General features: G+C 31.8%; 7 protein-coding genes and 1 pseudogene across 8 annotated transcripts, besides 6 other annotated features; 3 read left to right on the forward strand and 5 right to left on the reverse strand.

Moving 5' to 3' along the window:
• Positions 1–9,798: part of a mobile genetic element that runs on past the window's edge.
• TVAGG3_0563740 (uncharacterized protein) lies at positions 71–733 on the reverse strand (the record flags this gene model as incomplete). Its single annotated transcript, XM_051238551.1, has 1 exon — positions 71–733. One exon carries the CDS (start codon positions 731–733, stop codon positions 71–73), a length of 663 nt encoding a protein of 220 aa, XP_051096375.1.
• Positions 993–2,078, reverse strand: TVAGG3_0563750 (integrase core domain containing protein family; the record flags this gene model as incomplete). Its single annotated transcript, XM_051238552.1, has 1 exon — positions 993–2,078. One exon carries the CDS (start codon positions 2,076–2,078, stop codon positions 993–995), a length of 1,086 nt encoding a protein of 361 aa, XP_051096376.1.
• TVAGG3_0563760 lies at positions 3,113–4,062 on the reverse strand (annotated as a pseudogene). Its single transcript has one exon. A coding segment is annotated over exon 1 (950 nt).
• TVAGG3_0563770 (uncharacterized protein) lies at positions 5,037–5,567 on the forward strand (the record flags this gene model as incomplete). The annotated part of the gene is made up of 1 exon (XM_051238553.1): positions 5,037–5,567. The coding sequence occupies one exon, from the start codon at positions 5,037–5,039 to the stop codon at positions 5,565–5,567; it is 531 nt and encodes a 176-aa protein (XP_051096377.1).
• TVAGG3_0563780 (uncharacterized protein) lies at positions 5,831–6,472 on the reverse strand (the record flags this gene model as incomplete). The annotated part of the gene is made up of 1 exon (XM_051238554.1): positions 5,831–6,472. The coding sequence occupies one exon, from the start codon at positions 6,470–6,472 to the stop codon at positions 5,831–5,833; it is 642 nt and encodes a 213-aa protein (XP_051096378.1).
• TVAGG3_0563790 (protein of unknown function, DUF4106 family) lies at positions 6,896–7,750 on the reverse strand (the record flags this gene model as incomplete). Its single annotated transcript, XM_051238555.1, has 1 exon — positions 6,896–7,750. One exon carries the CDS (start codon positions 7,748–7,750, stop codon positions 6,896–6,898), a length of 855 nt encoding a protein of 284 aa, XP_051096379.1.
• On the forward strand, positions 7,800–8,681 carry TVAGG3_0563800 (uncharacterized protein; the record flags this gene model as incomplete). The annotated part of the gene is made up of 1 exon (XM_001300070.1): positions 7,800–8,681. One exon carries the CDS (start codon positions 7,800–7,802, stop codon positions 8,679–8,681), a length of 882 nt encoding a protein of 293 aa, XP_001300071.1.
• Positions 9,799–11,595: 1,797 nt separating the features above from the next.
• Positions 11,596–14,049: a mobile genetic element.
• TVAGG3_0563820 (MULE transposase domain-containing protein) lies at positions 12,570–13,593 on the forward strand (the record flags this gene model as incomplete). The annotated part of the gene is made up of 1 exon (XM_001287318.2): positions 12,570–13,593. A coding segment is annotated over one exon (1,024 nt), but the record flags the coding sequence as incomplete, so codon positions are not given.
• Positions 14,050–22,121: 8,072 nt separating the features above from the next.
• Positions 22,122–22,144: a mobile genetic element.
• A 171-nt stretch (positions 22,145–22,315) lies between these two features.
• Positions 22,316–22,481: a mobile genetic element.
• A 149-nt stretch (positions 22,482–22,630) lies between these two features.
• Positions 22,631–23,673: a mobile genetic element.
• Positions 23,674–23,777: a mobile genetic element.
• Between the last annotated feature and the right edge of the window lie 3,916 nt (positions 23,778–27,693).

Consider the following 27,693-nt stretch of genomic DNA (forward strand, 5'->3'; position numbering starts at 1 on the left):
AATGAGGGTAGATCTAACCATCTACCCTAAACATTATTTTTGGTCGTTTATGACAAAATAAATGGTTCATTTACTCACAATATTTTTGTACAAAACGACCCCAAACTTTTAACTTCTTTTCTGCAGCTTCTAATGCTATCTTAGCGAGTTCATATTCTCTAAATTCTCTCTTTAAATCTTCTTGTTCCCATTGGTCTAGTTCGTATGGAGAATCTCTATAACCATAACATATCTCACGTTCATGTTCTAATTGTTTTTCGCGCATTTTTCTAACTTCTTGTTCGAACAAAGGTTTAGCATTCTCTACTGTATCTTCAAGTTCTTCTTCATCTAATTTCTCATGAACTTTCTTGTCTATGGAGTCCATAATTTTTCCAACTGCTATGCAATATTTTGGAGAAGCCCACATTGCTATATAGTTTATAAGTCTTGGGTCTACATACGTTCCTCTAACCTGTTTGATTTCATCAGGAATTCCTGCATGAATTTTGTATAAAAACCAACCGTCTGTATTCCGGCGGTTGCTATATTCTTCACAAAACGCCTTATAATACTCTTCCCAGGACTTATTTTCCAACAACTTTCTAAAGTCTTTCCTAAACTGCTGACACATATTTGTTGCATTAATGTAACCATCCTTGTCTCTACGTAAGACTTCAATACCGTTATAAGTGCCTTTTGTGAATGTTTCGCCATTAGATTTGTTCGTGAACGTTTTTGCTTCGACTGACATTACTGTTCTTACATACAAAATAAAAAAATTTGTTAGAAAAAAATTAGCGTTATTTTTTCTATCTTAAGGAATTCATGAAAATTCGTGAGGGTAGAAATGAGGGTAGAAATGAGGTTAGATCTAACCTTCTACCCTAAACATTATTTTTGGTCATGGACTTCGTCCTCGCCGCTTTGCGTCTTTATGTTAAAATAAATGGTACCATTAATGATATCATGACTGTTCTCATTCATGTCTGATTTACATCTAATGAAAAAGTTTAGAAGAATTTTCTTATTCTTTCTGGCTTATTTTTGTCTTTCCAGTACTCCCGCTCTAATGCTCCCAGATGTGTTGGCTTCGACTCTCTCAAGTTCTTAGATGGTATAACATCTTCAACGCCTCCTTCATATCTTACTTTATAAGTGTCATCGTTTATGTTGTAGCCAAGTATTTCAATAACCACTCCTCGCTTTGCTTCGTCAATGGTTTCAGCAAGTTTGCCATTACTACTTTCGACTAATTTGTGACGAGGGTAAAACGCAATAGAGTCGTCGGCAGCTTTTATAAGATATCCATTACCTTGCGTAGAGTCTACGATATAATAGTTTCTACTTAACCTTAAACGTTTCTTTGTCAACGGTTTGTCATCAAGAACTACACGAACTTTTGTACCAGGAATGAGGGTAAATTGTGTTGAATTTCTGATATTTTGTGTTTGGCTTCGTTTCTTTTGTATATACTTTTCTTCTTGTTGTTGTGTCATTGAATTTGGTGTATGCCCTGTTGTAGAATGTGTTGAGGAATTATATACTTCGAGAAAATGTTTCATTGTTTCTTCGGTAAAGTCTCGCTCTTGGTTTAAATCTCTGAGCGTTCTTATGAAGCGGTTTATGATGCCGAGTATGTTATGGTTATGGTCTTCAGTAGTGTAGTGAGTTATGTTATGCTTAATGAGAAATTCTGTGATTTCATTGCTGAGGTATGCACTGTCTTGGTCTGATGTTAAAGTACTTGGGCTATGTTCTGCTACAAACTTTTGTAAAACTCTTAACACTTCACGAGTTCCTTTATTTTTCATTATATACGCAAAAGCTTTGCGAGTGTTAACATTAATGAAGATGAGGAATGGGTTATGTCCTCCTTTTCTGCTTTGAATGAGAGTGTCAAATTGGTATGCGTCAGGAGTGTTGGAGTAAATTGGTAAAAAGTAGTCGTAAGGGTTTATTTTTGTTTGATGTACAACATTTTTGTCAAAGAACCTTTTCACTTCAGCTCTGTTAGTAAATCCCCAACTCTTTGCAGCTTCATTGAACTTCTTAAATGACCTCCATGGATGTTGTTCGAATACTTCTTTCAAGCTCATTTATGTAAAGTTAAAGATTTTATTCAAGGCTCAACCGCGTTCATTGAACTCTATACCATGCGAATATAGTCACAAATGGTGGCATATAATCTGCACCCGAGCCTGTTGATTGTTGTGAAAGTGTGTGAATGATTTCCTGTGGTTCCACAGAAAATACCTGCGCTTGAATCTACTGGGTCACTTGAAATATCATATCTATGCATTCCCTGTCTATCCGAACCTGCTGCAAGATTTGTATAACCTCTTTTTGTTATTGAATGTGAATGATTACCTGTTGTGTTTGTAGTTCCTGTATGAGTGTGCGCAGGTAAGTTTGCTTCTTTAATTTTCTTTGAGCCTCCTGTTTGCTTTGAAGAGTTAGCACAGTATAAGAATTTGTCTACAATCTGTTCCCAAGTACCAAAACCTAAAACACTTGCTGGATTTGTTGAGTTCATTGACGTATAAATAGAACCAACAGGATATAATGTTTGAAGTATTTCAGTCTTTAATGTTTGAAGCTCTGTTTTGTCTGCTTTTTTATCTAACATTGCTGGTAGTTTATATGTTTCAAAGTTTCTGACATGACCTTCAATGTTCATACATTTACTATTTAAGGAGTTTAGTGTATCTTTTACGCTTGTACTTGGATTCTCTAAAGGTGCACTTGAACCAAGGGTATAGTTCAATATTATGTCGTCTGCTCTAACAGTAGTGAAGGATTCATGTGTATGGTTCTTGTCAGCTTTACTATTTAATGTAGCTTGAAGTTCATTTATATCGGAGATATTGTGTTTATGAGATTTCAAAACTTTGTTCGTTGCGTCAAGTTCATCTTTGTCAGCTTTACTTTTAATAGCATCTTCAAACGTTATTTTTGCCTTAACTCTCAATGTAAATCTTGGTTCAACTAATACACCGTTAACAAAGAAGTATGAAGCATAAATTTCATCGTTATAACCAAATGCTTCTGGTGCATTACCTGTGTCATACTGTACAGTACAGTGTATGTCATAACCTTTAGCACGAATGTATTTATATCTTCTTTCATTAACATCTTCAGTGCTTATTTGTTCATCCTGTGTTAAATATCCATGGTAGTCCGTTATAATCTGTTCGTCTGAACTTATATAATGAACATGGTTTTTATCTGCTTTTTCGGCTAATTTCTCTTCTATCTCATTTATTTCAAGTTCATGCCTACCACCACCTCCCGAAGAAGTATTTTTCTTCAGCTCTTGAAGAACGTCCACTTCGCCATCTTTGGTGTCAATAATGAGACTTTGAGTTAAAACCTTTCCTGTCTTAATGGATGTTTGTAAAACTTCTTCTTCACCGTGTTCGGGGTCATGGTCGTCATCATATCTTGTGAAATCAGAGATGTTGTCATACATTAAGCATATCTGTCTCAAAAGTTCTGCTATTTGAAACTGGAACGAAAGATATACAGAACTTTCATCATCTCCTAAAGTCAAGTCTGCTTTCTTAAGTATTTCTTGAATGTATGCAATGAGAACAGAGTACCTTGGAAAATATTCGAACAATATTTCATTAGCTGTTGGTTTTGGTGGTTCTTCTGGAGTTTCTGTTGTTTCAGTTCCTTCTGTAGGTTCTGTTGGAGTTTCTGCATCTCTTGACTTCAATGCTCTTGCTCTCAAAGACCTAAATGTTAGAGCACCAGGTTTTACAAAGGACTTTATAAATGCTTTAATAGTTCCTGGTAAGTTATTGTTAGCATTAAGTAAGTTCCTTATGCTTCCATCATGTACGTCCATAGCACTATGTAAAAATCTATACTTTTCTTGTAGTCAGCAATAGACTGACTGTGATTTTTTAAAGATTTGTCAATACCTTTAAGCCAATCTTCATGCATGTCTGATACTGAGCCAAGAATATCATTTGCTTCCTTTAGTGTATTTTGTGCTTCTCGTAAAGTATCCAATCCCGTACGTGCATTGTTTGCTATACGTCTTACAGTATCTATTTGACTCCTTGTTTCTTGCATCCAACCAGATAAAGTTTTAATAGTATCAGAACCATTTGAAATGAAGTTCAAAGCATTTTTAACGTCATCTAAAACTTCTTCACCAAGTACTGCCCATATCTTTCCGATTTGGTATTGAAGAACTCCATATGAAGCAGCTGTTAAACCAGTATTTATAAGGTTCCATATCCATGATTTAGCAGTTTTTCCATCCTTTCCATCCTTTCCATCTTCACCATCCAAACCGTTTTCACCTTGAGGTCCTTGTATTCCTTGTATTCCTTGTATTCCTTGTGGTCCTTGAGGTCCGGTGTCACCCTTCTCTCCTTTCAGTTCATCTTTATGTTCGTTATAATATTCTAATGTCATAAGGTGTACATCATTACTGCTACCAGCAACGCCGAGAATTTGTTTCTCATTCATGACTAAATTCTTTAGGCATTTAATGTTGTCGTCAAATCGAAAGCTCTTTAACAATTCAATGAGAACATTTAATACTTTCACTAATGAGGCATCTACTGTAGAATTTATATATTGCACCGTTCCATCATTTATGATAGGAACTTTACTTATTGTAATGAATGGGTCATACGTGTTAAAAGTATCGAAATCAATGACTTTTTTAGTTTTTCCATCGTCAATGACTAAATCATTGCCTTCAATGGTTAAAGTTGAGTTTTCGTTTACTAGTTCATGTGCTCTTCTTGCTTCATTTGTTTCATACGCATATGCAGCAATAGTCATATTTTAATGAGAATAAAATGTTGTTCTATTTGCAAAGTACAGACCCAAACGAATACGGGACAGTAAAGCTACAAACAAACTTAGGTCTTCAGAATGAAGCGCTTGCTTTCAGAGTTGTTGACTTCAATACTATCGCAACTTTTGTCATAACAGATGAAACAGATTTCATAGAGATTGAAATAGATGACAAAAGAAGTGTTATATCATTTCCTAACAGAGCTGGGTATAGAATAGATAAAATTGCTGGAGTCATGGATACTCTCATAAATGAAGAAACTATTGACAACATAGATGTCGAACTCTCTTCTGAGGGAACATTGAAGTTCAGTTATGCGAAAGAGTTTAAGATAACACGAATGAGTCATAGAGTACAACTTCTTTTGGGTGCATACCATATGACATTTCCTTTGAAAAGTGTTGACAAAACGATTGAGATGAAATCTGTTCCATACGTATGTTATGGTAATTGTTTATACATTGAGTCTAAAATAGCTAATGTCACAGGCATTTCAGGAGTTAATAGTAAAGGTTCAGTAGAATATAAATCCTTCTGTTATGCAGTCAATTCAATGTTCATTCCAAACGTTCCTGTCATAGCAACTCATTTAGGTAAATGGGTTCGCATTAGTCCTCATAATTTGAAAGACATGCAATTCAGACTTGTTGACTTTCAAGGAGAGCCTGTAGAACTGAAGGCACCAGTGCGAATGACTGTTGAAGTTGACTTTTTAGAAAATATTAAATGCAACAGCTTACAAGAGAACTCAGAGCTAAAAATATAAAGTATGAATGTTATGTATTAGGTCATGAACTTTGGTTGTTGCTGTTTGATGAAACAAATGAATTAGTTATGTCAGTCAAGAGAACAGAAAAATATTGTGTTAGTGAAAACTGCACCAAGTCAATAAGATTAGGTTTGCATTATGAAGATGAGTTCGATACTGTTGAAGAAGTTTTGGACAGATACTATAAGTTGCTAACTTGAAATTTTTTTGACTGACGGCGCAAAGCGCCAAGATGGGCTCAAAGAGCCCTCCTGACTGCTTTAATTTACTAAAACATATTTCAAACAAAGTTTATATTCTGTTGAAAGTTTTGTATATTCATTCGAATATTTATACTTAAACTCAACTCCTGTAGTTCCTGGTGTTTCAATGATGCGGATGTTACCTATTTTCATGAATAGTGGAGTTTGACCACAGCATTCGATTTCAGGGTCGAGATAGTCAATGACACATTGTTTCCCTGTTATTCGTGAGATAACATTTTCAAGGTCCTCCTTTGTTAGAATTATTTGGTTCTTGCTTATAAGGTTTGTCAAAAGCTTCTTATCGTCTTTGAGTAAAATTGTTTGGTATAACTGAAGAAGGTAATGGTCTACGTTATCTGAAGAATTTGTTTGAACATTTGTGTAAGGATTGTCGTTGGCTTCTCTTGAAAGAATTTGGTCCAGTGGTGGATACTCTAACTTAACATCTGATGTAGCGTTAGCGTTTGAAGCTGTGTTTAAATTCACGGCGCCATGCTCCAAGACCGAAGGTCCCGACTTAAGTTCTGGTTCTTTTTCTTTCAAACACTCCGAACTATAGTTCTTTATGACAATATTGTTTGTCGTTCGTGAGTCAACATTTGATGTTGGTTCAATTGGAACATTAACGGCACCAGCTAAGATGGATTTGCTTCTCATTTCATATAGAATAAAAACCTTTTATATGTATGAAATGAACAATATACTCGACAAGGGTTTGAATGTAAAGCTAACGAATGAAAATATTGTTGAATTCACTGAGACAGGTGCTGTGTATAAAGATGTAGAACTACTGAACAAAAGAGCTAAGGGAAGAAGCAGGAACATGAACAAAGGGTAGAAGCCTATAAAAATTTATGTCAATGATGGCTCAGGAGGTTCAAACATAAAGTATGCAGAAAGTTATAGAGTTTATGCTCTCAAAGGTGAAAAGCCTTCATTTAAGAACAGCTATTCTAACGCATATCCTCAAAAGCTAACGGATGGGGAAGTGGATGATATGAATGACAGCAAAAATATTAACAGAAATGGCGACAGAGATGCATGGAATTTGTTTACCATCAGTCAATTGAAGGTTAAACTTTAAAACAATGTTGGTCGTTCCCATGGAATATTTTTGACTTTAATGGTATTAGTCATGATATGAATCTCAAGGTATGAACGAGGAGAGATGAGAGACTTATATGCTTCCCAAATTTCTTCAAAAGGTAATGTTATACCTGAGTGTTTCCAAATGAGTTCAATATCATAACGTGAGAAACCTTGAAAGATAACGAAGTCAGTTATGAGACGTTTTATGTTTAAAGCTAAAAACCTCCATGTTTGCATAAGTATTGCTACAGTTAAGTGGTAATGTCTGACTTTAGTAATGATGTTAGCTAATGGTGAGTCTGGTTTTGACACTAAACCTTTTCCAGCGAAGTCGTCGCAAACGAGCAGAGTGTTTGAAGGATACTTTTTGAAGGGGTATTTTGAAAGTTTTGACAGAATGTAGTTTGTCAGTCGTTTCATATCGTAAACTCCTGAGTATTGACGTAAGTGGTGTTTGTCAATAATTCTTTCCATCTCCTCAGAAGTCTTTTGCATTCCTGACTGTATAAATTCAACGATGGCATAATATTTCCTCTTACGTCGAATGTAACGTTGAAGAAATTCAATGAGTTCACTGTCTGGAACTTTAACGACAGAGGCTTGAACTTTTGACATAAATGTTTTCGCTGTTGAATCCATAGAGTCTGAAGTTGCTGATATAATGATTTGGTCATAGTAAGAGTCGTTTCCTAAACGCTCTGTTATGAGTATATGACGAATGAGGTTAAATGTCTTACCTGAACCCATCTTTCCACAATAGAAATAAACACCATTTGAACAGAACTCATAGTCCTTACTGAAAGGAAGAATAAGAGAAGAGTTAAGTTTGTCTGTAGTTTCATTCATGTCTTCATCTACGTCATGTATTAAATGCTTCATTTTATCTCCATTAAAAATGCAAGTCAGAGATATTCAGAACATAGCACCGAGTCTAACTGACAAGAGTATAAAGATATACTATGAACATGTTATGATGAAACCAACCAAAATTCAAGAAAGTCAGTATACTTATGAATATCCAAGACACTGGGTAGAGTATGTAGGAGGTGAGAAAGCTATTGAAATCAGACAGGTTCGAAGTATTCCAGCAGGAAGAACAATATTATTGAAGAACTTTAATGTTTTGAGGTATAATGATGAAACAAAGAAGCAAGATAGTTTTCCTGTTGCTGTGTATGTGAACTTAGATACAGGAGATGACATGAAAGTTTTTAACACAAAGCTTCAAACGGTAGTGAGAGAACAACTGACTGCGGAAGGACATCCATTACCTTCAGAAGTTACCATAGCATATAATTTTGAAACAAACTCAATAGATTTTAAAGTCGTCTCTGCAAAGAAGTCAGGTTTTACATTTAATGAAGCAGATGTATATTCGAATGAAAACTTCAAAGCTATTGCATGGTTAGATAATGACGATTGCTTTAAGAAAATATTTAAATACAGTGACTCAACGATGTCAATAGATGACCTTCGTGGAATGTTACCATCGACGTTTACAGTAGAAGGTTCAGCAGGATTGCTTACAAGATTGTCAATTGGTGGTATTTGGTCTCGTGAGAACATTGTTATAAAATCCAGTATAAGTGAATTTGCTGAAGAATCTATATTATGTCTTTCAAACTACATGTATTCGCCGCCGAAGCATTATAGTATAACAAACTTTGTCAGTAAGTTTAACATAAGACTTGTCGAACCTTCTTCAATGAAAGATGTTGTGCTACCTAAAGATGGAAAGGATGGACTCATTATTGAAATGATTTTAATAGCATATTAAATGAGCTTGTTCTTGAAGGTCATTCATGATGAAATAACTGTTGTAGAAGATGTTAGCAATTGTTCAGACATTTTGAAGCGTATAGATGAGATAAGAAAGAAGTTAGATAGACCGCAAAGCTGTGAGGGCGAAGCCCGTGAGAACGCTTATGTTTCATTGACTTTCTCCAGTAACGAGAACTTTTATGAGATAATATTGAAGAGAGATGATTTTAATATGGTGTAAATGGTAGCTTGGGCAGCTTTAGGCGCAATGGGAACAAAAGCATTAGCATTTGGAGCAAAAGCACTTGGAGCTTATGACGCAGTAAATAAAATGAGTGGAGGAAGGGTTTCAAAGACATTAGATGCAAATAAAGGGAAGATTGGAGGCTGGGTTGCAAAGAAGTTAAGATTAAATAAAATAGGGCTCATAAATAAAGCATCCAATTTGGTTGCGACTGAGTCAGAAAATGCTTTAGGAAAGGACGATGAGTTTGCAAAACACGCAAAAGACTTTAATGACCAGATGAAAGGTGAAACAATGCATTTAAATAGATTCGATGGAACTAAAAAAATGTTTCTTCTCCACCAGTAGTTCTTCCGTATGGTCCCTATGGAATGTATGGAAACCCTTATGAACGACCATTTGACCCATTGACTGGTGGAAGTAACTGGTATCATTACGGCCGAAGAAGAAAGACAGTCAAGTTGGAGACAGATGTTAAGAAAGCAACTAAAGAAACCAAGGAAGAGAGTTATAAAGCAATGAATTCAACAGGGTAGAAATGAGGTTAGATCTAACCTTCTACCCTAAATTTATTTTTGCGCTATGTTTTCATACGTGTGAAGTCGTTAGTGAGAACGTTAGTGAGAACGTTTATTTTTTCATGCACGTGCATTGTGTCGCGGGGAGTTGCCATGGGCAATGACCTGCGCACAATATATAACGTACAGAGAGGTGAGATGAGGTGGTTTATGTGATAAATACTTTACGTGGCAGAAATAGTTTAAGGTTATTAGAAATATTGCATCTGCGATGTAAAATATACGTTAGTGGTTTTGTAAAGTGTCAGATTGACATAACTTTGGTAAGATGGCGCGCAGTGCCACCGTACTGAAGATATGTATACTAACTAGGATGTTAGAATGTTCACGATGAAGACGTTCTGAAAGAATGTTGAAGATGTCAATTACTGCATAAAAACAACGTGTTGAAATAAAAACAACTAAAACAGAACAAAAGTGATTGAAAAAAAGTGGATCCATGTGACTTAACTAACAAAGACATGTATAATAAACTTCGTCGATACAAATAAATTTATGGAAGAAAAACATGATCTTAGAAATCTTCTCACAAAGATACTTGTCAAGTTCGATAATTTCAAGTGCACTGAAGAAAATGTTGCAAATAGATGAAACACATTCTTTGATGTTTTCAAGTTCATCAAGTGAGTTCTTGTTTGTAAGTAATGAAACACAAATGTCAATACCACAGAAGACTGATGTAGAGTCTGAAAGAAGACTAAAAACAACTGGACAAACTAAGCTAACAACAAAACTGTGGAATTATGAAAATTTAGACAATGATACAAAACACGAAAAAATGATACAATACAATGTGTGATTAATGTAAAATTGTTTTAAAAGACAAACAAGTGTAGATAAAAAAATAATCTAAAACATCTACAAAACTATGTGGAGAAAGTTTGACAAGACAGAAAAGAATGTCGGTAATGAATTCGTTGTTGATGTTGTCACAAACAACGTTGATCATAGAAATAACTGATAAAATAGTAGAATCTCGAAAGAAAAGTTCAATATGTGAAAGTGTGTAAAAAAAATTAAAATAAAAAATGAATGAGTAATCGTAGTCAAGTGACTCTGAAACAATAGTTGGTGAAAAATCGGACTCGTACTCAATCAAGTACTTGAACTACTGAGAAAGAGAAAATTCGTTAGATTGTGGAATAGAACAGTCAAAAAACATATTGGTTGTAATGACTAAGGATGAAAGTAAGAATGAAAAGTGATGAATATTTAATGTAACTATGAAAGATAAATCTCTTTGAAAACATAAACTGATGTTTGAAACAAAGGAATAATTGATTAAAATGTTAACAAATAATGAACAAATAGAATCTTCGTAGTTAATGAATTCAATGTATGAAATAAAATAATGAGAAAATGTTTCGATTTTGTCGTCATCAAGTAAATAGTGGCTGATGCATGAAAGGACATGAACTTCGGAATCAAAGATGAAGTAACAATCTGTAAATTATTGATAAAGATATTCTTATTCTTATTATTAGTAGTTCTGACTGAGAAAGTCTTCAAGAAAAAGTAAACGCTTTAATTCTAAAGCCAAATGTTGTGAGAATGAAGAAAGTGTAACGCAGTTGTATTCGATATGAGGAAGAGGACACATTTAGGCAACGAAAGAAAAGTGATTCTGTAAAAGGTTGAAAGAGTCTCATTTAAACATGCAAAGTGATTGTACATGGTAATAATGCGAATATTGGAAGGGTTTCATTATTATTTCTTGTTGTAAGCACTCTTTGTAAAAAGTTGTTAAGTTTTCGTCACAAATTTTTGTTTGATTAAAATATCGGATAATATGCTCGATGTATTGACTTTTAATTCAAGATCTAATGAACTGTTGAACACGTTTATTAAAAACTCGAAAATTACTGGTGAATATATTTGATTATCTATGCAAAGTGTTATAACTGAGATACATTAATTATAATACTGAGAACCTAATGACAAAATGTCTTTAACTTGAAGAAAAGAATCTTTTATCCTTAAATTTCGACGTTTTTTAAACAATTTGACTGATTTTTATATATTCAAAATTGATGAGTTTTGTAATGTAATATTAATTTGTAAAAATCAGATGAAGTTTTGTCAATAACGTTTCCAAATTTTTCGGGTTCGAGAAAGGGACAAACTATCCAGTGTCACTTTTCAAAGGAATAAAAAAAATAATAAAGATGAAATAATAACATGAAATCTTATATAAATATATTAAATTAAATGAATTAAGCAGTTTACAGTTATATATATTTAATGAGAGACAATATCTAGTTCTATGGTAGAAATGACTCTTAGACTCAAATAAGTAACACAGATAGAAAGTACTCAGTATAACAATTATATATGTACACTCAAAGTTAGTCGCTGCTAAAATCTTTACCTTGCACTTCGGGAAAATCTGACAAATGGCTCTTAGACTCAAATAAGTAACACAGATAGAAAGTACTCAGTATAACAATTATATATGTACACTCAAAGTTAGTCGCTGCTAAAATCTTAACCTTGCACTTCGGGAAAATCTGACAAATGGCTCTTAGACTCAAATAAGTAACACAGATAGAAAGTACTCAGTATAACAATTATATATGTACACTCAAAGTTAGTCGCTGCTAAAATCTTAACCTTGCATTTCGGGAAAATCTGACAAATGGCTCTTAGACTTGTTTTGATAATTAATTCTTCAATTATATTATAATTTATAACAAATTTCCTCAAACTATCTGTATGTCATTCAATTCCCGGCCACTACATTCAATGATGGACCATTTCCTTCAAATTTTGAAATACCTTATTCAATTTGTTGTATGGAGCCCGTGATATTCAACACTATGGAGCTCCTCCAGTTTGGTATCCAAGAAGAGATAAAAGCTAGCATGGCTACTCTCAAAAATGCAGGAAAGAATACTCCACGATCGAATACAAATGTAAGTATCCACAATGTCAAGCTAAATTCAAAGTCCGGATAATAGATCAAGATAAATATGAACTACTAATCCACTCTGACTCTCATGATCATTCTGCACCTCCGAAATCAACAAAAACAATATCCTCATTATTTGTCAGAAATTATCTTAAACATTACTTTGAAAACAATATGAATCATGCTACAGCTCAACTTAAGTGTTTCCAAGACTTAAATATTTCATATACAGACGAAGAGTTACTTTCAATATTTGCACAAGGTCCAGATGCATTACGTAAATTTGCTCAAAGAGCTGAAATTGTTTCCAAACGCTTTAGTTCGGATGAAAAAGTTTCTTTAGCTATCTTTGTCGAATCTGTTCAAGAAAGTTGTCCAGAAGATTTAATTGAATTTATCTCTGAGCCGGGAAAACTAGTTTTTTTATATGCACCTTTCGAAGCGAAGGCCCTTGGTCACCAAATTTCTACGTTTCACATCGATTCAACGTATAAACTTCTAAGGGCTAACACTCCATTATATGCACTCACAGGAAAAACAGAACATACTATTGTTTTTCCTTTTTTGTATTTCTTTATTTCTCCTGACACAAGCGAAAATATTCAATATTGTGTTTGTCGTTATTTTCAATATATTAATAGAGAACCCGAGATGATAAGTATGGACTGCGCCCCACAAATAGCCGAGGCAATTGAGCGAGGTATTCCAAACTGTCATATTCTTTGGTGTGGCGTGCATGTCCTTCGCGCCATATTAAGAAAAGCGGATAAGTTTAAATCACGAGACAATTTTGAAGAATTTTATAATCTAATGAAATTATTAGTATTCGATACTAAAGAAGAATCTCCCGAGGAAGAACAGAACCAAGAAGAAGAAAATCCTAGAGAGGAACCAGCTCAATCTCACTTACTTCAAGCAGAAGAAATTGAAGAAGAGGAACAATATGAAGAAGAATTCATCGAAAATGAATTTCAACCTTCTCAAATCTTTTTACCACGAGAATCTTCTGATGATCCAAACGATTCTGAATTTATTCCAGAAGAAGAAACGTTTGAAACAAGTGAAGAAGTTCCAGAGCACCTCACTCAAGAAGAAGCTGCAGACCTAGATGCAGTTTATGATCGAATTCTTGAAATTCTTTCCACTGAACCGAAAGCCCAAAAGTACTTCGATAGGCAATGGAGGCATCATTTAGATCGTTGGAATAAGCGCTATCGCAACGGAGGTGACGCAACTAATAACGTCAGTGAGTCACATTTCAAAGTTCTCAAGCATTCTTATTTCCCAGAGAGAAGGAATATTCGATTAGACGATTTTGTTGTTGAATTATACACAACGGTTGTTCCAGCATTATTGATTAAATTTAAAGTTTAATTAATCAATAGTGATAAAGTTGTTCGTATATTACGAAAAGCTAATGACCATGAACAAATATTGGAAAACAAAAAAGTCGAATGTTTGAAAATGCTTGAAGCAATATATTCAAGTTTGCAACAAGGATCAATAGATTCAAATCTTGTTTATTGTACTTTAAAGGTACTTTTAAAAAAGAAACAATTAATGTAAAAGATTCAAATAATTTTTTATTATTATTTTATTAATTTTTTAAAATAAGGTTAATAAAAAGTGACACCGGATAGTTTGTCCCACACTCTTCGGGTTCAAAAATTGCTGACGGGTTCAGATGCCGATCTAATGATAAATTTTCAAATGCACACGAAAACAATAAAATTCCTTTGAGCCATTTTTATAATCGGCTACTTTATTTTTGACATAATGGCAAAAATATTTTAATGTAAAAAACCTCCGATTCTGTTGTGCATGAAAAATAGCGTGTCTTCACTTTTGACAAAAAGTGACAGTATTTATGATGGTTTTGTCTTTTATTTGTCAGATTTATAAATGGATAATAATGCTGTAAATGAGATATTAATTAAAAATATTTAAGATTTATGTTCGAATTGAAAAGCAAAATGATATTTTTTTAATTGAAAAACGTTATTATCTGATATTTTGAAGTTTTTAATATTTGTTAGTATCTTAAATTATTGAATGCATACGTTTGTTATGTTCTCAATTTTAAAAAAAATTGTGAAGAATTTAGTTTTTTGGAGATGGATGTTTAATATTTGTGAGTGAGAATGCAAGCAGGAGTTTGGTACTTTAAGGCTAGGTTGAGATAGATTTCCCATTATATTATCTGTGAATATATTGTTTGAAAATTCAAGATATAAAAATATATTATCAAAAAATTTTATATTTTTAAATACAATAGGGTGGAAGTATAGGACGATGAGATAGCAATGATATATTTTATAATGGGAGGTAATCTGAAGATAAGTAGCAAATTTTATGCGATTTTGATTGGGAGTTGGAGGGTGTGAGTACTATAGCATGTAATAGTATCTCACACCCTCCAATTCTTCTATGGCGCCGAAAAATTTTTGGTGAAATGCGACGACATTTCACCACAAAATTTTCGGCGCCATATAGAGAAACATAGTCTGCGAGGTACTGATTCTATCTATGTACCTCGCAGACCATAGTTCTCAGCCAAAATGGCTAAAATTGGGTGCAATTGTTGACATTGCACCCAATTTTTAGCCATTTTGGCTAAGAATTGGAGGGTGTGAGTACTATAGCATGTAATAGTATCTCACACCTCCAATTCTTCCTATGGCGCGAAAAATTTTTGGTGAAATGCGACGACATTTCACCAAAAATTTTCGGCGCCATATAGAGAACTATAGTCTGCGAGGTACTGATTCTATCTATGTACCTCGCAGACCATAGTTCTCAGCCAAAATGTCAAAATTTCGGAAATTCGAAATAATTTTTTTGAGAAAAAATTAACCGTTTAACATTGCCAAAAATCTAAAAAACTCACAATTTTTTTAAATTGATAACCTCAAACCGTTTCCAATCAATAATTTGAGAGTCTATATGATAATGTAAAAGTTAAAACATTCATGTATTTAAGTATTTCTTTAAATATTAAGTTTTTTATTTTTCCAATAAAATTCTAATATCAAATATTTTTATTTCACGATTAATTTTATTTATATTTTTATAGTTTTTTTTTAAGAAAAAATATTGTTAGGGTTTTATGGATTTTCAATTAATATACAAGATAATTCATGAATGTATATATTTCCAAGTTTTTAAGGATGCAACACTTTACATTTGTAAACTGTCAAAAGTGAAGTCACGCTATTTTTCATGCATTACAAAAAACCTCCGATTCTCACAAATGAGTACGATGGAATTTCCAAATTCCCTCAAAACCCAATTTGAACCCGTCAGATAATTTGAACCCTCCCAATTTGGAAACGTTATTTGTATTCTTTCGATCCTAATTCATTGTTTAAACGATTTCTGATTATTGAAAGATGTACAGATACAGTGATACTATAGAAATGAAATAGTGATTAAGTTTAATACTATTCTTGTGACTCAGAGAGAATTATGAAAATTTGGTAAAATTTTGGACCCAATAAAAATTATTTATTTCCCCAAAATTTATTTTTTTATAAAAGTTTCAAACTTTCAAAATCTCTCTTTTATCAAATCTTTATTTCATTCGGAGTAACATGATAGAAAAAGAGCATCACATATCTCGAATTTGCTCCATTTCACGAAGAATGAATGGGAAGAAGTCTACAAAACTACGTTTAGTTCTGAAATCTACAATAAAAATCAAACTTACATAGGTTACACAGGCAACTTTTATGTCCGTGAAGTCTATTTCAGTAACCTTGGCGACGACGGTGTTATCAACCTTAATTCTGACGATGTTAAGTCTCTTATTTCATCAAATTCATTCGAAAACTCATTCCGTAACGGCGATGGTGGGTCCATCTACATCAATCAAGGCCAAAGTTCCATTCGAAAAGTTTGTAGTTTTGGATCCAAATCTACCGGCAACGGAAAGTTCTGTTATATTAAAGTTTCATATGCTTCTACTAATATCAATGAAATCCAAGATTCTTCTATCACATATAGTAATCAAGGAAAATTAGTCGGATATAGTACAATTGTTTTACAATATGGCAATAATTCATTTTTCCAAAACAATATCACGAGAAACTATTGCAAATATAATACAGCATTTGGAATAGGAGATGGCAAAGGCACTATTTCAATCAAATATTCGAATATTGATGAAAACCATGCAACATCCAGAATTTGCTGTGTAGGATCCAAACCAGCAACATATAACAGCATTGTTTTCACAAACAACACTGTTTCTGCAGATGATAGTGATTATCCTGGAATGTTTCATTGTTGGAAGTGTTCTGCTAAATTTGAAAACTGTTTCATTGCAACTAACAAACGAAATGGATGTTATTTGTTTGGAATCTATGATATTAATGATTTTGGATATACAATTACAGTTTCTAATTCATATATTGATACACAAGAAAAATTATTTCGAGAAGGTCAACAAGTTTCAATTGGACCAAATAAAGACATTTCAATTGAACTTCATCTTTATTCTACAGAACTCTGTCCAACAGGAAATAACATTGAAAATATTAATAAAATCATTTCGAAGCTTATTCATCTTCATGGAATCGGTGAATCAATGACTTCGCTAATATTTTAATTCTATTTTTTTTTTCATTAATTTTTGATTGAATTATATGGATAATCTGATCATATCATTGCACAAATGGATAATAATAATATAGTTGACATGAGCGTTCAAAGCAACATCTCATATTATGGAAGTTAGATGATATAGATTTGTCGTTGAAAAGATTCAAAAGATCTGGAATAAGACTTGAAAGATGAGATAAAACTGAGTCTCTGTCGTTCAGAGAGATAAAGAGAGAACTGAGAAAAGACAACTTGGAATTTGTAAAAGGATGTTAGAATGTTCACGATGAAGACGTTCTGAAAGAATGTTGAAGATGTTTATTGCTGCATAAAAACAACTAAAACGGAACAAAAACGACTGAAAAAAGTAGATCAATGTATCATAATCTTCGTCGATACAACAAAATTTAGAGAAGAAAAACATGATCTTAGAAATCTTCTCACAAAGATACTTGTCAAGTTCGATAATTTCAAGTGCACTGAAGAAAATGTTGAAAATAGATGAAACACATTCTTTGATGTTTTCAAGTTGATCAAGTGAGTTCTTGTTTGTAAGTAATGAAACACAAATGTCAATACCACAGAAGACTGATGTAGAGTCTGAAAGAAGACTAAAAACAACTGGACAAACTCGGTTAACAACAAAACTGTGGAATTATGGAAATTTAGACAATGATACAAAACATGAAAAAATGATACAATACAATGTGTGATTTATGTAAAATTGTTTTAAAAGACAAACAAGTGTAGATAAAAAAAATAATCTAAAACATCTACAAAACTATGTGGAGAAAGTTTGACAAGAAGGAAAAGAATGTCGGTAATGAATTCGTTGTTGATGTTGTCACAAACAACGTTGATCATAGAAATAACGGATAAAATAGTAGAATCTCGAAAGAAAAGTTCAATATGTGAAAGTGTGTAAAAAAAATTAAAATAAAAAATGAATGAGTAATCGTAGTCAAGTGACTCTGAAACAATAGTTGGTGAAAAATCGGACTCGTACTCAATCAAGTACTTGAACTACTGAGAAAGAGAAAATTCGTTAGATTGTGGAATAGAACAGTCAAAAAACATATTGGTTGTAATGACTAAGGATGAAAGTAAGAATGAAAAGTGATGAATATTTAATGTAACTATGAAAGATAAATCTCTTTGAAAACATAAACTGATGTTTGAAACAAAGGAATAATTGATTAAAATGTTAACAAATAATGAACAAATAGAATCTTCGTAGTTAATGAATTCAATGTATGAAATAAAATAATGAGAAAATGTTTCGATTTTGTCGTAATCAAGTAAACAGTGGCTGATGCATGAAAGGACATGAACTTCGGAATCAATGATGAAGTAACAATCTGTAAATTATTGATAAAGATATTCTTATTCTTATTATTAGTAGTTCTGACTGAGAAAGTCTTCAAGAAAAAGTAAACGCTTTAATTCTAAAGCCAAATGTTGTGAGAATGAAGAAAGTGTAACGCAGTTGTATTCGATATGAGGAAGAGGACACATTTAGGCAACGAAAGAAAAGTGATTCTGTAAAAGGTTGAAAGAGTCTCATTTAAACATGCAAAGTAATTGTACATGGTAATAATGCGTTCAATATTGGAAGGGTTTCATTATTATTTCTTGTTGTAAGCACTCTTTGTAAAAAGTTGTTAAGTTTTCGTCACAAATTTTTGTTTTGATTAAAATATCGGATAATGTGCTCGATGTATTGACTTTTAATTCAAGATCTGATGAACTATTGAACAGGTTTATTAAAAACTCGAATATTACTGGTGAATATATTTGATTATTTATGCAGTGTGTTACAATTGAGATACACCCATTATAATACTGAGTATCTAATGACAAAATATCTTTAACTTGAGAAAAAAATCTTTTATACTTAATTTTCGAAGTTTTTTAAACAGGTTGACTGATTTTTATATATTCAAAATTGATAAGCTTAGTCATGTAATAATAGTTTGTAAAAATCAGATGTGGCTTTGTCAATGTTTGTATTCTTTCGATGAAAATTCATTGTTTAAACGATTTCTGATTATTAAAAGATATACAGATGTAACGATACTATAGAAATGAAATAGTGATTAAGTTTAATGCTATTCTTGTGACTCAGAGAGAATTATGAAAATTTGGTAAAATTTTGGACCCAATAAAAATTATTTATTTCCCCAAAATTTATTATTTTTATAAAAGTTTCAAACTTTCAAAATCTCTCTTTTATCAAATCTTTATTTCATTCGGAGTAACATGATAGAAAAAGAGCATCACATATCTCGAATTTGCTCCATTTCACGAAGAATGAATGGGAAGAAGTCTACAAAACTACGTTTAGTTCTGAAATCTACAATAAAAATCAAACTTACATAGGTTACACAGGCAACTTTTATGTCCGTGAAGTCTATTTCAGTAACCTTGGCGACGACGGTGTTATCAACCTTAATTCTGACGATGTTAAGTCTCTTATTTCATCAAATTCATTCGAAAACTCATTCCGTAACGGCGATGGTGGGTCCATCTACATCAATCAAGGCCAAAGTTCCATTCGAAAAGTTTGTAGTTTTGGATCCAAATCTACCGGCAACGGAAAGTTCTGTTATATTAAAGTTTCATATGCTTCTACTAATATCAATGAAATCCAAGATTCTTCTATCACATATAGTAATCAAGGAAAATTAGTCGGATATAGTACAATTGTTTTACAATATGGCAATAATTCATTTTTCCAAAACAATATCACGAGAAACTATTGCAAATATAATACAGCATTTGGAATAGGAGATGGCAAAGGCACTATTTCAATCAAATATTCGAATATTGATGAAAACCATGCAACATCCAGAATTTGCTGTGTAGGATCCAAACCAGCAACATATAACAGCATTGTTTTCACAAACAACACTGTTTCTGCAGATGATAGTGATTATCCTGGAATGTTTCATTGTTGGAAGTGTTCTGCTAATTTGAAAACTGTTTCATTGCAACTAACAAACGAAATGGATGTTATTTGTTTGGAATCTATGATATTAATGATTTTGGATATACAATTACAGTTTCTAATTCATATATTGATACACAAGAAAAATTATTTCGAGAAGGTCAACAAGTTTCAATTGGACCAAATAAAGACATTTCAATTGAACTTCATCTTTATTCTACAGAACTCTGTCCAACAGGAAATAACATTGAAAATATTAATAAAATCATTTCGAAGCTTATTCATCTTAAAACAATAGGTGAATCAATGACTTCGCTAATATTTTAATTCTATTTTTTTTCATTAATTTTTGATTGAATTATATGGATAATCTGATCATATCATTGCACAAATGGATAATAATAATATAGTTGACATGAGCGTTCAAAGCAACATCTCATATTATGGAAGTTAGATGATATAGATTTGTCGTTGAAAAGATTCAAAAGATCTGGAATAAGACTTGAAAGATGAGATAAAACTGAGTCTCTGTCGTTCAGAGAGATAAAGAGAGAACTGAGAAAAGACAACTTGGAATTTGTAAAAGGATGTTAGAAGGTTCACGATGAAGACGTTCTGAAAGAATGTTGAAGATGCCAATTGCTGCATAAAAACAACTAAAACGGAACAAAAACGACTGAAAAAAGTAGATCAATGTATCATAATCTTCGTCGATACAACTAAATTTAGAGAAGAAAAACATGATCTTAGAAATATTCTCACAAAGATACTTGTCAAGTTCGATACTTTCAAGTGCACTGAAGAAAATGTTGAAAATAGATGAAACACATTCTTTGATGTTTTCAAGTTGATCAAGTGAGTTCTTGTTTGTAAGTAATGAAACACAAATGTCAATACCACAGAAGACTGATGTAGAGTCTGAAAGAAGACTAAAAACAACTGGACAAACTAGGCTAACAACAAAACTGTGGAATTATGGAAATTTAGACAATGATACAAAACATGAAAAAATGATACAATACAATGTGTGATTAATGAAAAATTGTTTTAAAAGACAAACAAGTGTAGATAAAAAAATAATCTAAAACATCTACAAAACTATGTGGAGAAAGTTTGACAAGAAGGAAAAGAATGTCGGTAATGAATTCGTTGTTGATGTTGTCACAAACAACGTTGATCATAGAAATAACTGATAAAATAGTAGAATCTCGAAAGAAAAGTTCAATATGTGAAAGTGTGTAAAAAAAATTAAAATAAAAAATGAATGAGTAATCGTAGTCAAGTGACTCTGAAACAATAGTTGGTGAAAAATCGGACTCGTACTCAATCAAGTACTTGAACTACTGAGAAAGAGAAAATTCGTTAGATTGTGGAATAGAACAATCAAAAAACATATTGGTTGTAATGACTAAGGATGAAAGTAAGAATGAAAAGTGATGAATATTTAATGTAACTATGAAAAATAAATCTCTTTGAAAACATAAACTGATGTTTGAAACAAAGGAATAATTGATTAAAATGTTAACAAATAATGAACAAATAGAATCTTCGTAGTTAATGAATTCAATGTATGAAATAAAATAATGAGAAAATGTTTCGATTTTGTCGTAATCAAGTAAACAGTGGCTGATGCATGAAAGGACATGAACTTCGGAATCAATGATGAAGTAACAATCTGTAAATTATTGATAAAGATATTCTTATTCTTATTATTAGTAGTTCTGACTGAGAAAGTCTTCAAGAAAAAGTAAACACTTTAATTCTAAAGCCAAATGTTGTGAGAATGAAGAAAGTGTAACGCAGTTGTATTCGATATGAGGAAGAGGACACATTTAGGCAACGAAAGAAAAGTGATTCTGTAAAAGGTTGAAAGAGTCTCATTTAAACATGCAAAGTAATTGTACATGGTAATAATGCGTTCAATATTGGAAGGGTTTCATTATTATTTCTTGTTGTAAGCACTCTTTGTAAAAAGTTGTTAAGTTTTCGTCACAAATTTTTGTTTTGATTAAAATATCGGATAATGTGCTCGATGTATTGACTTTTAATTCAAGATCTGATGAACTGTTGAACAGGTTTATTAAAAACTCGAAAATTACTGGTGAATATATTTGATTTTCTATGCAGTGTGTTATAATTGATATACACCCATTATAATACTGAGTATCTAATGACAAAATGAGGGGGGCACAAACTTGCCCAGTGAGGTGAAGTGAAAAGTGACAGGTTTACATATCAGAAATGTAAAGTGTCAGATTTGAAACAAAAAATGGATTAATTTATTATTATATGATAGAGAGATTTGGTAAGTTACTATCAAATTTGTAAGTAAGGGGAAAAAAAGTAAGAAAGAAAAAAAATTTAAAAAAATAAAAAGCCACTCGCTTCGCTCGCGGTTGACAAAAAGAACAAATTCGAAAAATAATTGTATGAAATTACGAAACTAAGCCACTCGCTTCGCTCGCGGCTTAAGAAAAGAACAGATTCGAAAAAAGATTGTATGAAATTACGAAACTAAGCCCCTCGCTTCGCTCGCGGCTGACGAAAAGAACAGATTTGAAAAAAGATTGTACGAAACTACGAAACTAAGCCGCGAGCGAAGCGAGCGGCTTAAGTAAACAACATATTTCAGATTATCGATACTAAAAATTTTTTTATTTTATTACATTTTTTTTTGCATTTTTTTTAAGGGTGTACACGAGAGGATCATGTAAACTTCAGAATTTAGAACCTTATTTTTAGGCATTATCTTGGCTACCTATTTAGGCTCGAAAAGCAAAAAATATCAAAAAATACAACTTGACTCCATTCTGACCCTTTCATGGAGGTAGTTTTTATCCGCTAGTATTTTCCCTTTGAATCTCTTTACAATTCGAAATCAAATTCAAAAACTCAGTAGAAGAAAGGAAGAATCGACTTACTACGGTTGTAATACGAATAAATACATATATTTAATTATTTTTATTTACATAATAATTGTTTGAAGCTCATATTCCATCAAATTTTTAAATAAAAACATTAAAATGTTGAAAATGTTCATATATTTTAATAGGGTTTTGGCACTTTATTGAGGAATTACTACATACATAGTCGAACTGAACTTGATATTTTGAAATTTAAATTATTTATCAAAATTAAAATTTAACTTGAAATTTATAATTATTTAGTCATATTTTGCATAATTCTAAGTAGATTTTGTAAAAAATCAAGAAAGAAAAATTTTAACGTGCTTTATTTTTTCTTTTTTATAATAATACATATTATTATATAATTAACATATTCATAATGTTTCACACTTTCAAAAATATAATCCTCCTCCTCTCAAATAAACGTACATACGGGTGGCCTCTTTTTTCAAAAAATTAAAATTTGAAATTTTGGGCTCAAATATTAGAGATTTTTTCAACCTTCAACGATATATATTGTCTATATCAGACCTCCTTTCTTTTTGATACTTAACATTGTTCCTAAATCTTAGCCGTTAAGGCTGCTCTGAAAATATTTTTTTTTTCGAAAAAATTCGAAAAAAATTCTTAAAATTCAAAAATCCCTTAATTCCTGAGGATTTTGGAAAAAAGTTTTTACATGAACATGTGTATATTATATGAAGTATATTGATAAGGTAAAAATCAAATTTTATTGCATATTCATCGAGAAAATAAACTAACGAATCCCTCAAAATTGAGAGGGTAATCCTCCTCCTCTCAAATAAACGTACATATGGGTGCACCCTTAAGAAGCTAAATTCTGAAGTTTACATGATCCTCTCGTGTGCACCCTTAAAAAATGCAAAAAAATTGAATACTTTACTGGCTGGGCAAATTTGTCGCCGCCCCTTATAATACTGAGTATCTAATGACAAAATGTCTTTAACTTGAAGAAAAGAATCTTTTATACTTAATTTTCGAAGTTTTTTAAACAGGTTGACTGATTTTTATATATTCAAAATTGATAAGCTTAGTCATGTAATAATAGTTTGTAAAAATCAGATGTGGCTTTGTCAATGTTTGTATTCTTTCGATGAAAATTCATTGTTTAAACGATTTCTGATTATTAAAAGATATACAGATGTAACGATACTATAGAAATGAAATAGTGATTAAGTTTAATACTATTCTTGTGACTCAGAGAGAATTATGAAAATTTTGTAAAATTTTGGACCCAATAAAAATTATTTATTCCCCCAAATTTATTATTTTTATAAAAGTTTCAAACTTTCAAAATCTCTCTTATCTCAAATCTTTATTTCATTCGGAGTAACATGATAGAAAAAGAACATCACATATCTCGAATTTGCTCCATTTCACGAAGAATGAATGGGAAGAAGTCTACAAAACTACGTTTAGTTCTGAAATCTACAATAAAAATCAAACTTACATAGGTTACACAGGCAACTTTTATGTCCATGAAGTCTATTTCAGTAACCTTGGCGACGACGGTGTTATCAACCTTAATTCTGACGATGTTAAGTCTCTTATTTCATCAAATTCATTTGAAAACTCATCCCGCAACGATAACGGCGGCTCCATCTACATCAATCAAGGCCAAAGTTCCATTCGAAAAGTTTGTAGTTTTGGATCCAAATCTACCGACTTTGGAAAGTTCTGTTTTATTAAAGTTTCATATGCTTCTACTAATATCAATGAAATCCAAGATTCTTCTATCACATATAGTAATCAAGGAAATTTAAACGGATATAATACAATTTCCTTAAGATACGGCAATACTTCATTTTTCCAAAACAATATCACGAGAAACTATTGCGAATATAATACAGCATTTTCAATAGGATATGGTCAAGGCACTATTTCAATCAAATATTCGAATATTGATGAAAACCATGCAACATCCAGAATTTGCGCTGTATATCAGAAACCAGCAACATATAACAGCATTGTTTTCACAAACAACACTGTTTCTGAAGATTATGATCATCCTGGAATGTTTCATTGTGATAGTTGTTCTGCTACATTTGAAAACTGTTTCATTGCAACTAACAAACGGAATGAATGCTATTTGTTTGGAATTTATATTTATGACTCAGGTTATACAATTACAGTCTCTAATTCATATATTGATACACAAGAAAAATTATTTCCAGAAGGTCAACAAGTTTCAATTGGACCAAATAAAGACATTTCAGTTGAACTTCATCTTCATTCGATTGAACTCTGTCCAACAGGAAATAAAATTGAAAATCTTAATAAAATGATTTCGAAGCTTATTCATCTTAAAACAATAGGTGAATCAATGACTTCGTTATTTTCTTAATTCTATTTTTTTAGTATTTTGAAAATCATTTCATATTTGAGATCAAATGATTTTGTTGTAAAATGAATGCGAGTATTTAAGTCAACTTACGAACGAAACAGCAGAAAAATAATGATTGAACGATTATCATAATACATATAAATGGTCATTAGATATAAAAATGATATGTTTGTTGAGTTTCAATATAATTCATATTGGTTGTGATCTTCAATTCGTTTGATCATTGATTGTGTGTTGCAGTCTTAAATAGATGTGTCTGAGAAAAGATGATCAATGATATCTGAAACAGATTCGTTATTAAGAGAGTGAGAGAAGTAAAATGGATCGTTGTTGCAGAATGACTATGTTTTTGCTTTGTTCGTATTCTGCGCTTTGTTCAAGAAGACTGATGCATGAAAAAAATGATAAGTGTGTCAATGCCGTGGAAAACAAAAAGACAAAAACATATATGTTTGAGGTCAAATGATGAGATGAAGTTAGATAAAAGAGATTTGTTGATGAAAAGATTCAAAAGATGTGGAATAAGACTTGAAAGATGAGATAAAACTGAGTCTCTGTCGTTCAGATAGAGAAAGAGAACTGAGAAAAGACAACATGCAACTTGTAAAAGAATGTTAGAATGTTTACGATGAAGACGTTCTGAAAGAATGTTGAAGATGTCAATTGCTGCATAAAAACAACGTGTTTAAATCAAAACAACTAAAACAGAACAAAAACGACTGAAAAAAGTGGATCCATATGACGTAACATGTATAATAAACTTCGCCGATACAACTAAATTTAGAGAAGAAAAACACGATCTTATAGATATTCTCACAAAGATACTTGTCAAGTTCAATTCTTTCAAGTGCACTGAAGAAAGTGTTGCAAATAGATGAAACACATTCTTTGATGTTTTCAAGTTCATCAAGTGAGTTCTTGTTTGTAAGTAATGAAACACAAATGTCAATACCACAGAAGACTGATGTAGAGTCTGAAAGAAGACTAAAAACAACTGGACAAACTAGGCTAACAACAAAACTGTGGAATTATGGAAATTTAGACAATGATACAAAACATGAAAAAATGATACAATACAATGTGTGATTTATGTAAAATTGTTTTAAAAGACAAACAAGTGTAGATAAAAAAATAATCTAAAACATCTACAAAACTATGTGGAGAAAGTTTGACAAGAAGGAAAGAATGTCGGTAATGAATTCGTTGTTGATGTTGTCACAAACAACGTTGATCATAGAAATAACTGATAAAATAGTAGAATCTCGAAAGAAAAGTTCAATATGTGAAAGTGTGTAAAAAAAAATTAAAATAAAAAATGAATGAGTAATCGTAGTCAAGTGACTCTGAAACAATAGTTGGTGAAAAATCGGACTCGTACTCAATCAAGTACTTGAACTACTGAGAAAGAGAAAATTCGTTAGATTGTGGAATAGAACAGTCAAAAAACATATTGGTTGTAATGACTAAGGATGAAAGTAAGAATGAAAAGTGATGAATATTTAATGTAACTATGAAAGATAAATCTCTTTGAAAACATAAACTGATGTTTGAAACAAAGGAATAATTGATTAAAATGTTAACAAATAATGAACAAATAGAATCTTCGTAGTTAATGAATTCAATGTATGAAATAAAATAATGAGAAAATGTTTCGATTTTGTCGTAATCAAGTAAACAGTGGCTGATGCATGAAAGGACATGAACTTCGGAATCAATGATGAAGTAACAATCTGTAAATTATTGATAAAGATATTCTTATTCTTATTATTAGTAGTTCTGACTGAGAAAGTCTTCAAGAAAAGTAAACACTTTAATTCTAAAGCCAAATGTTGTGAGAATGAAGAAAGTGTAACGCAGTTGTATTCGATATGAGGAAGAGGACACATTTAGGCAACGAAAGAAAAGTGATTCTGTAAAAGGTTGAAAGAGTCTCATTTAAACATGCAAAGTAATTGTACATGGTAATAATGCGTTCAATATTGGAAGGGTTTCATTATTATTTCTTGTTGTAAGCACTCTTTGTAAAAAGTTGTTAAGTTTTCGTCACAAATTTTTGTTTTGATTAAAATATCGGATAATGTGCTCGATGTATTGACTTTTAATTCAAGATCTGATGAACTGTTGAACAGGTTTATTAAAAACTCGAAAATTACTGGTGAATATATTTGATTTTCTATGCAGTGTGTTATAATTGATATACACCCATTATAATACTGAGAACCTAATGACAAAATGTCTTTAACTTGAGAAAAAAATCTTTTATCCTTAAATTTCGAAGTTTTTTAAACAATTTGACTGATTTTTATATATTCAAAATTGATGAGTTTTGTAATGTAATATTAATTTGTAAAAATCAGATGAAGTTTTGTCAATAACGTTTCCAAATTTTTCGGGTTCAAAAATTGCTGACGGGTTCAGATACCGATCTAATGATAAATTTTCAAATGCACACGAAAACAATAAAATTCCTTTGAGCCATTT

This window comes from Trichomonas vaginalis, chromosome II (assembly GCF_026262505.1).
Source record: "Trichomonas vaginalis G3 chromosome II, whole genome shotgun sequence".
Taxonomy (NCBI): domain Eukaryota; phylum Parabasalia; order Trichomonadida; family Trichomonadidae; genus Trichomonas; species Trichomonas vaginalis.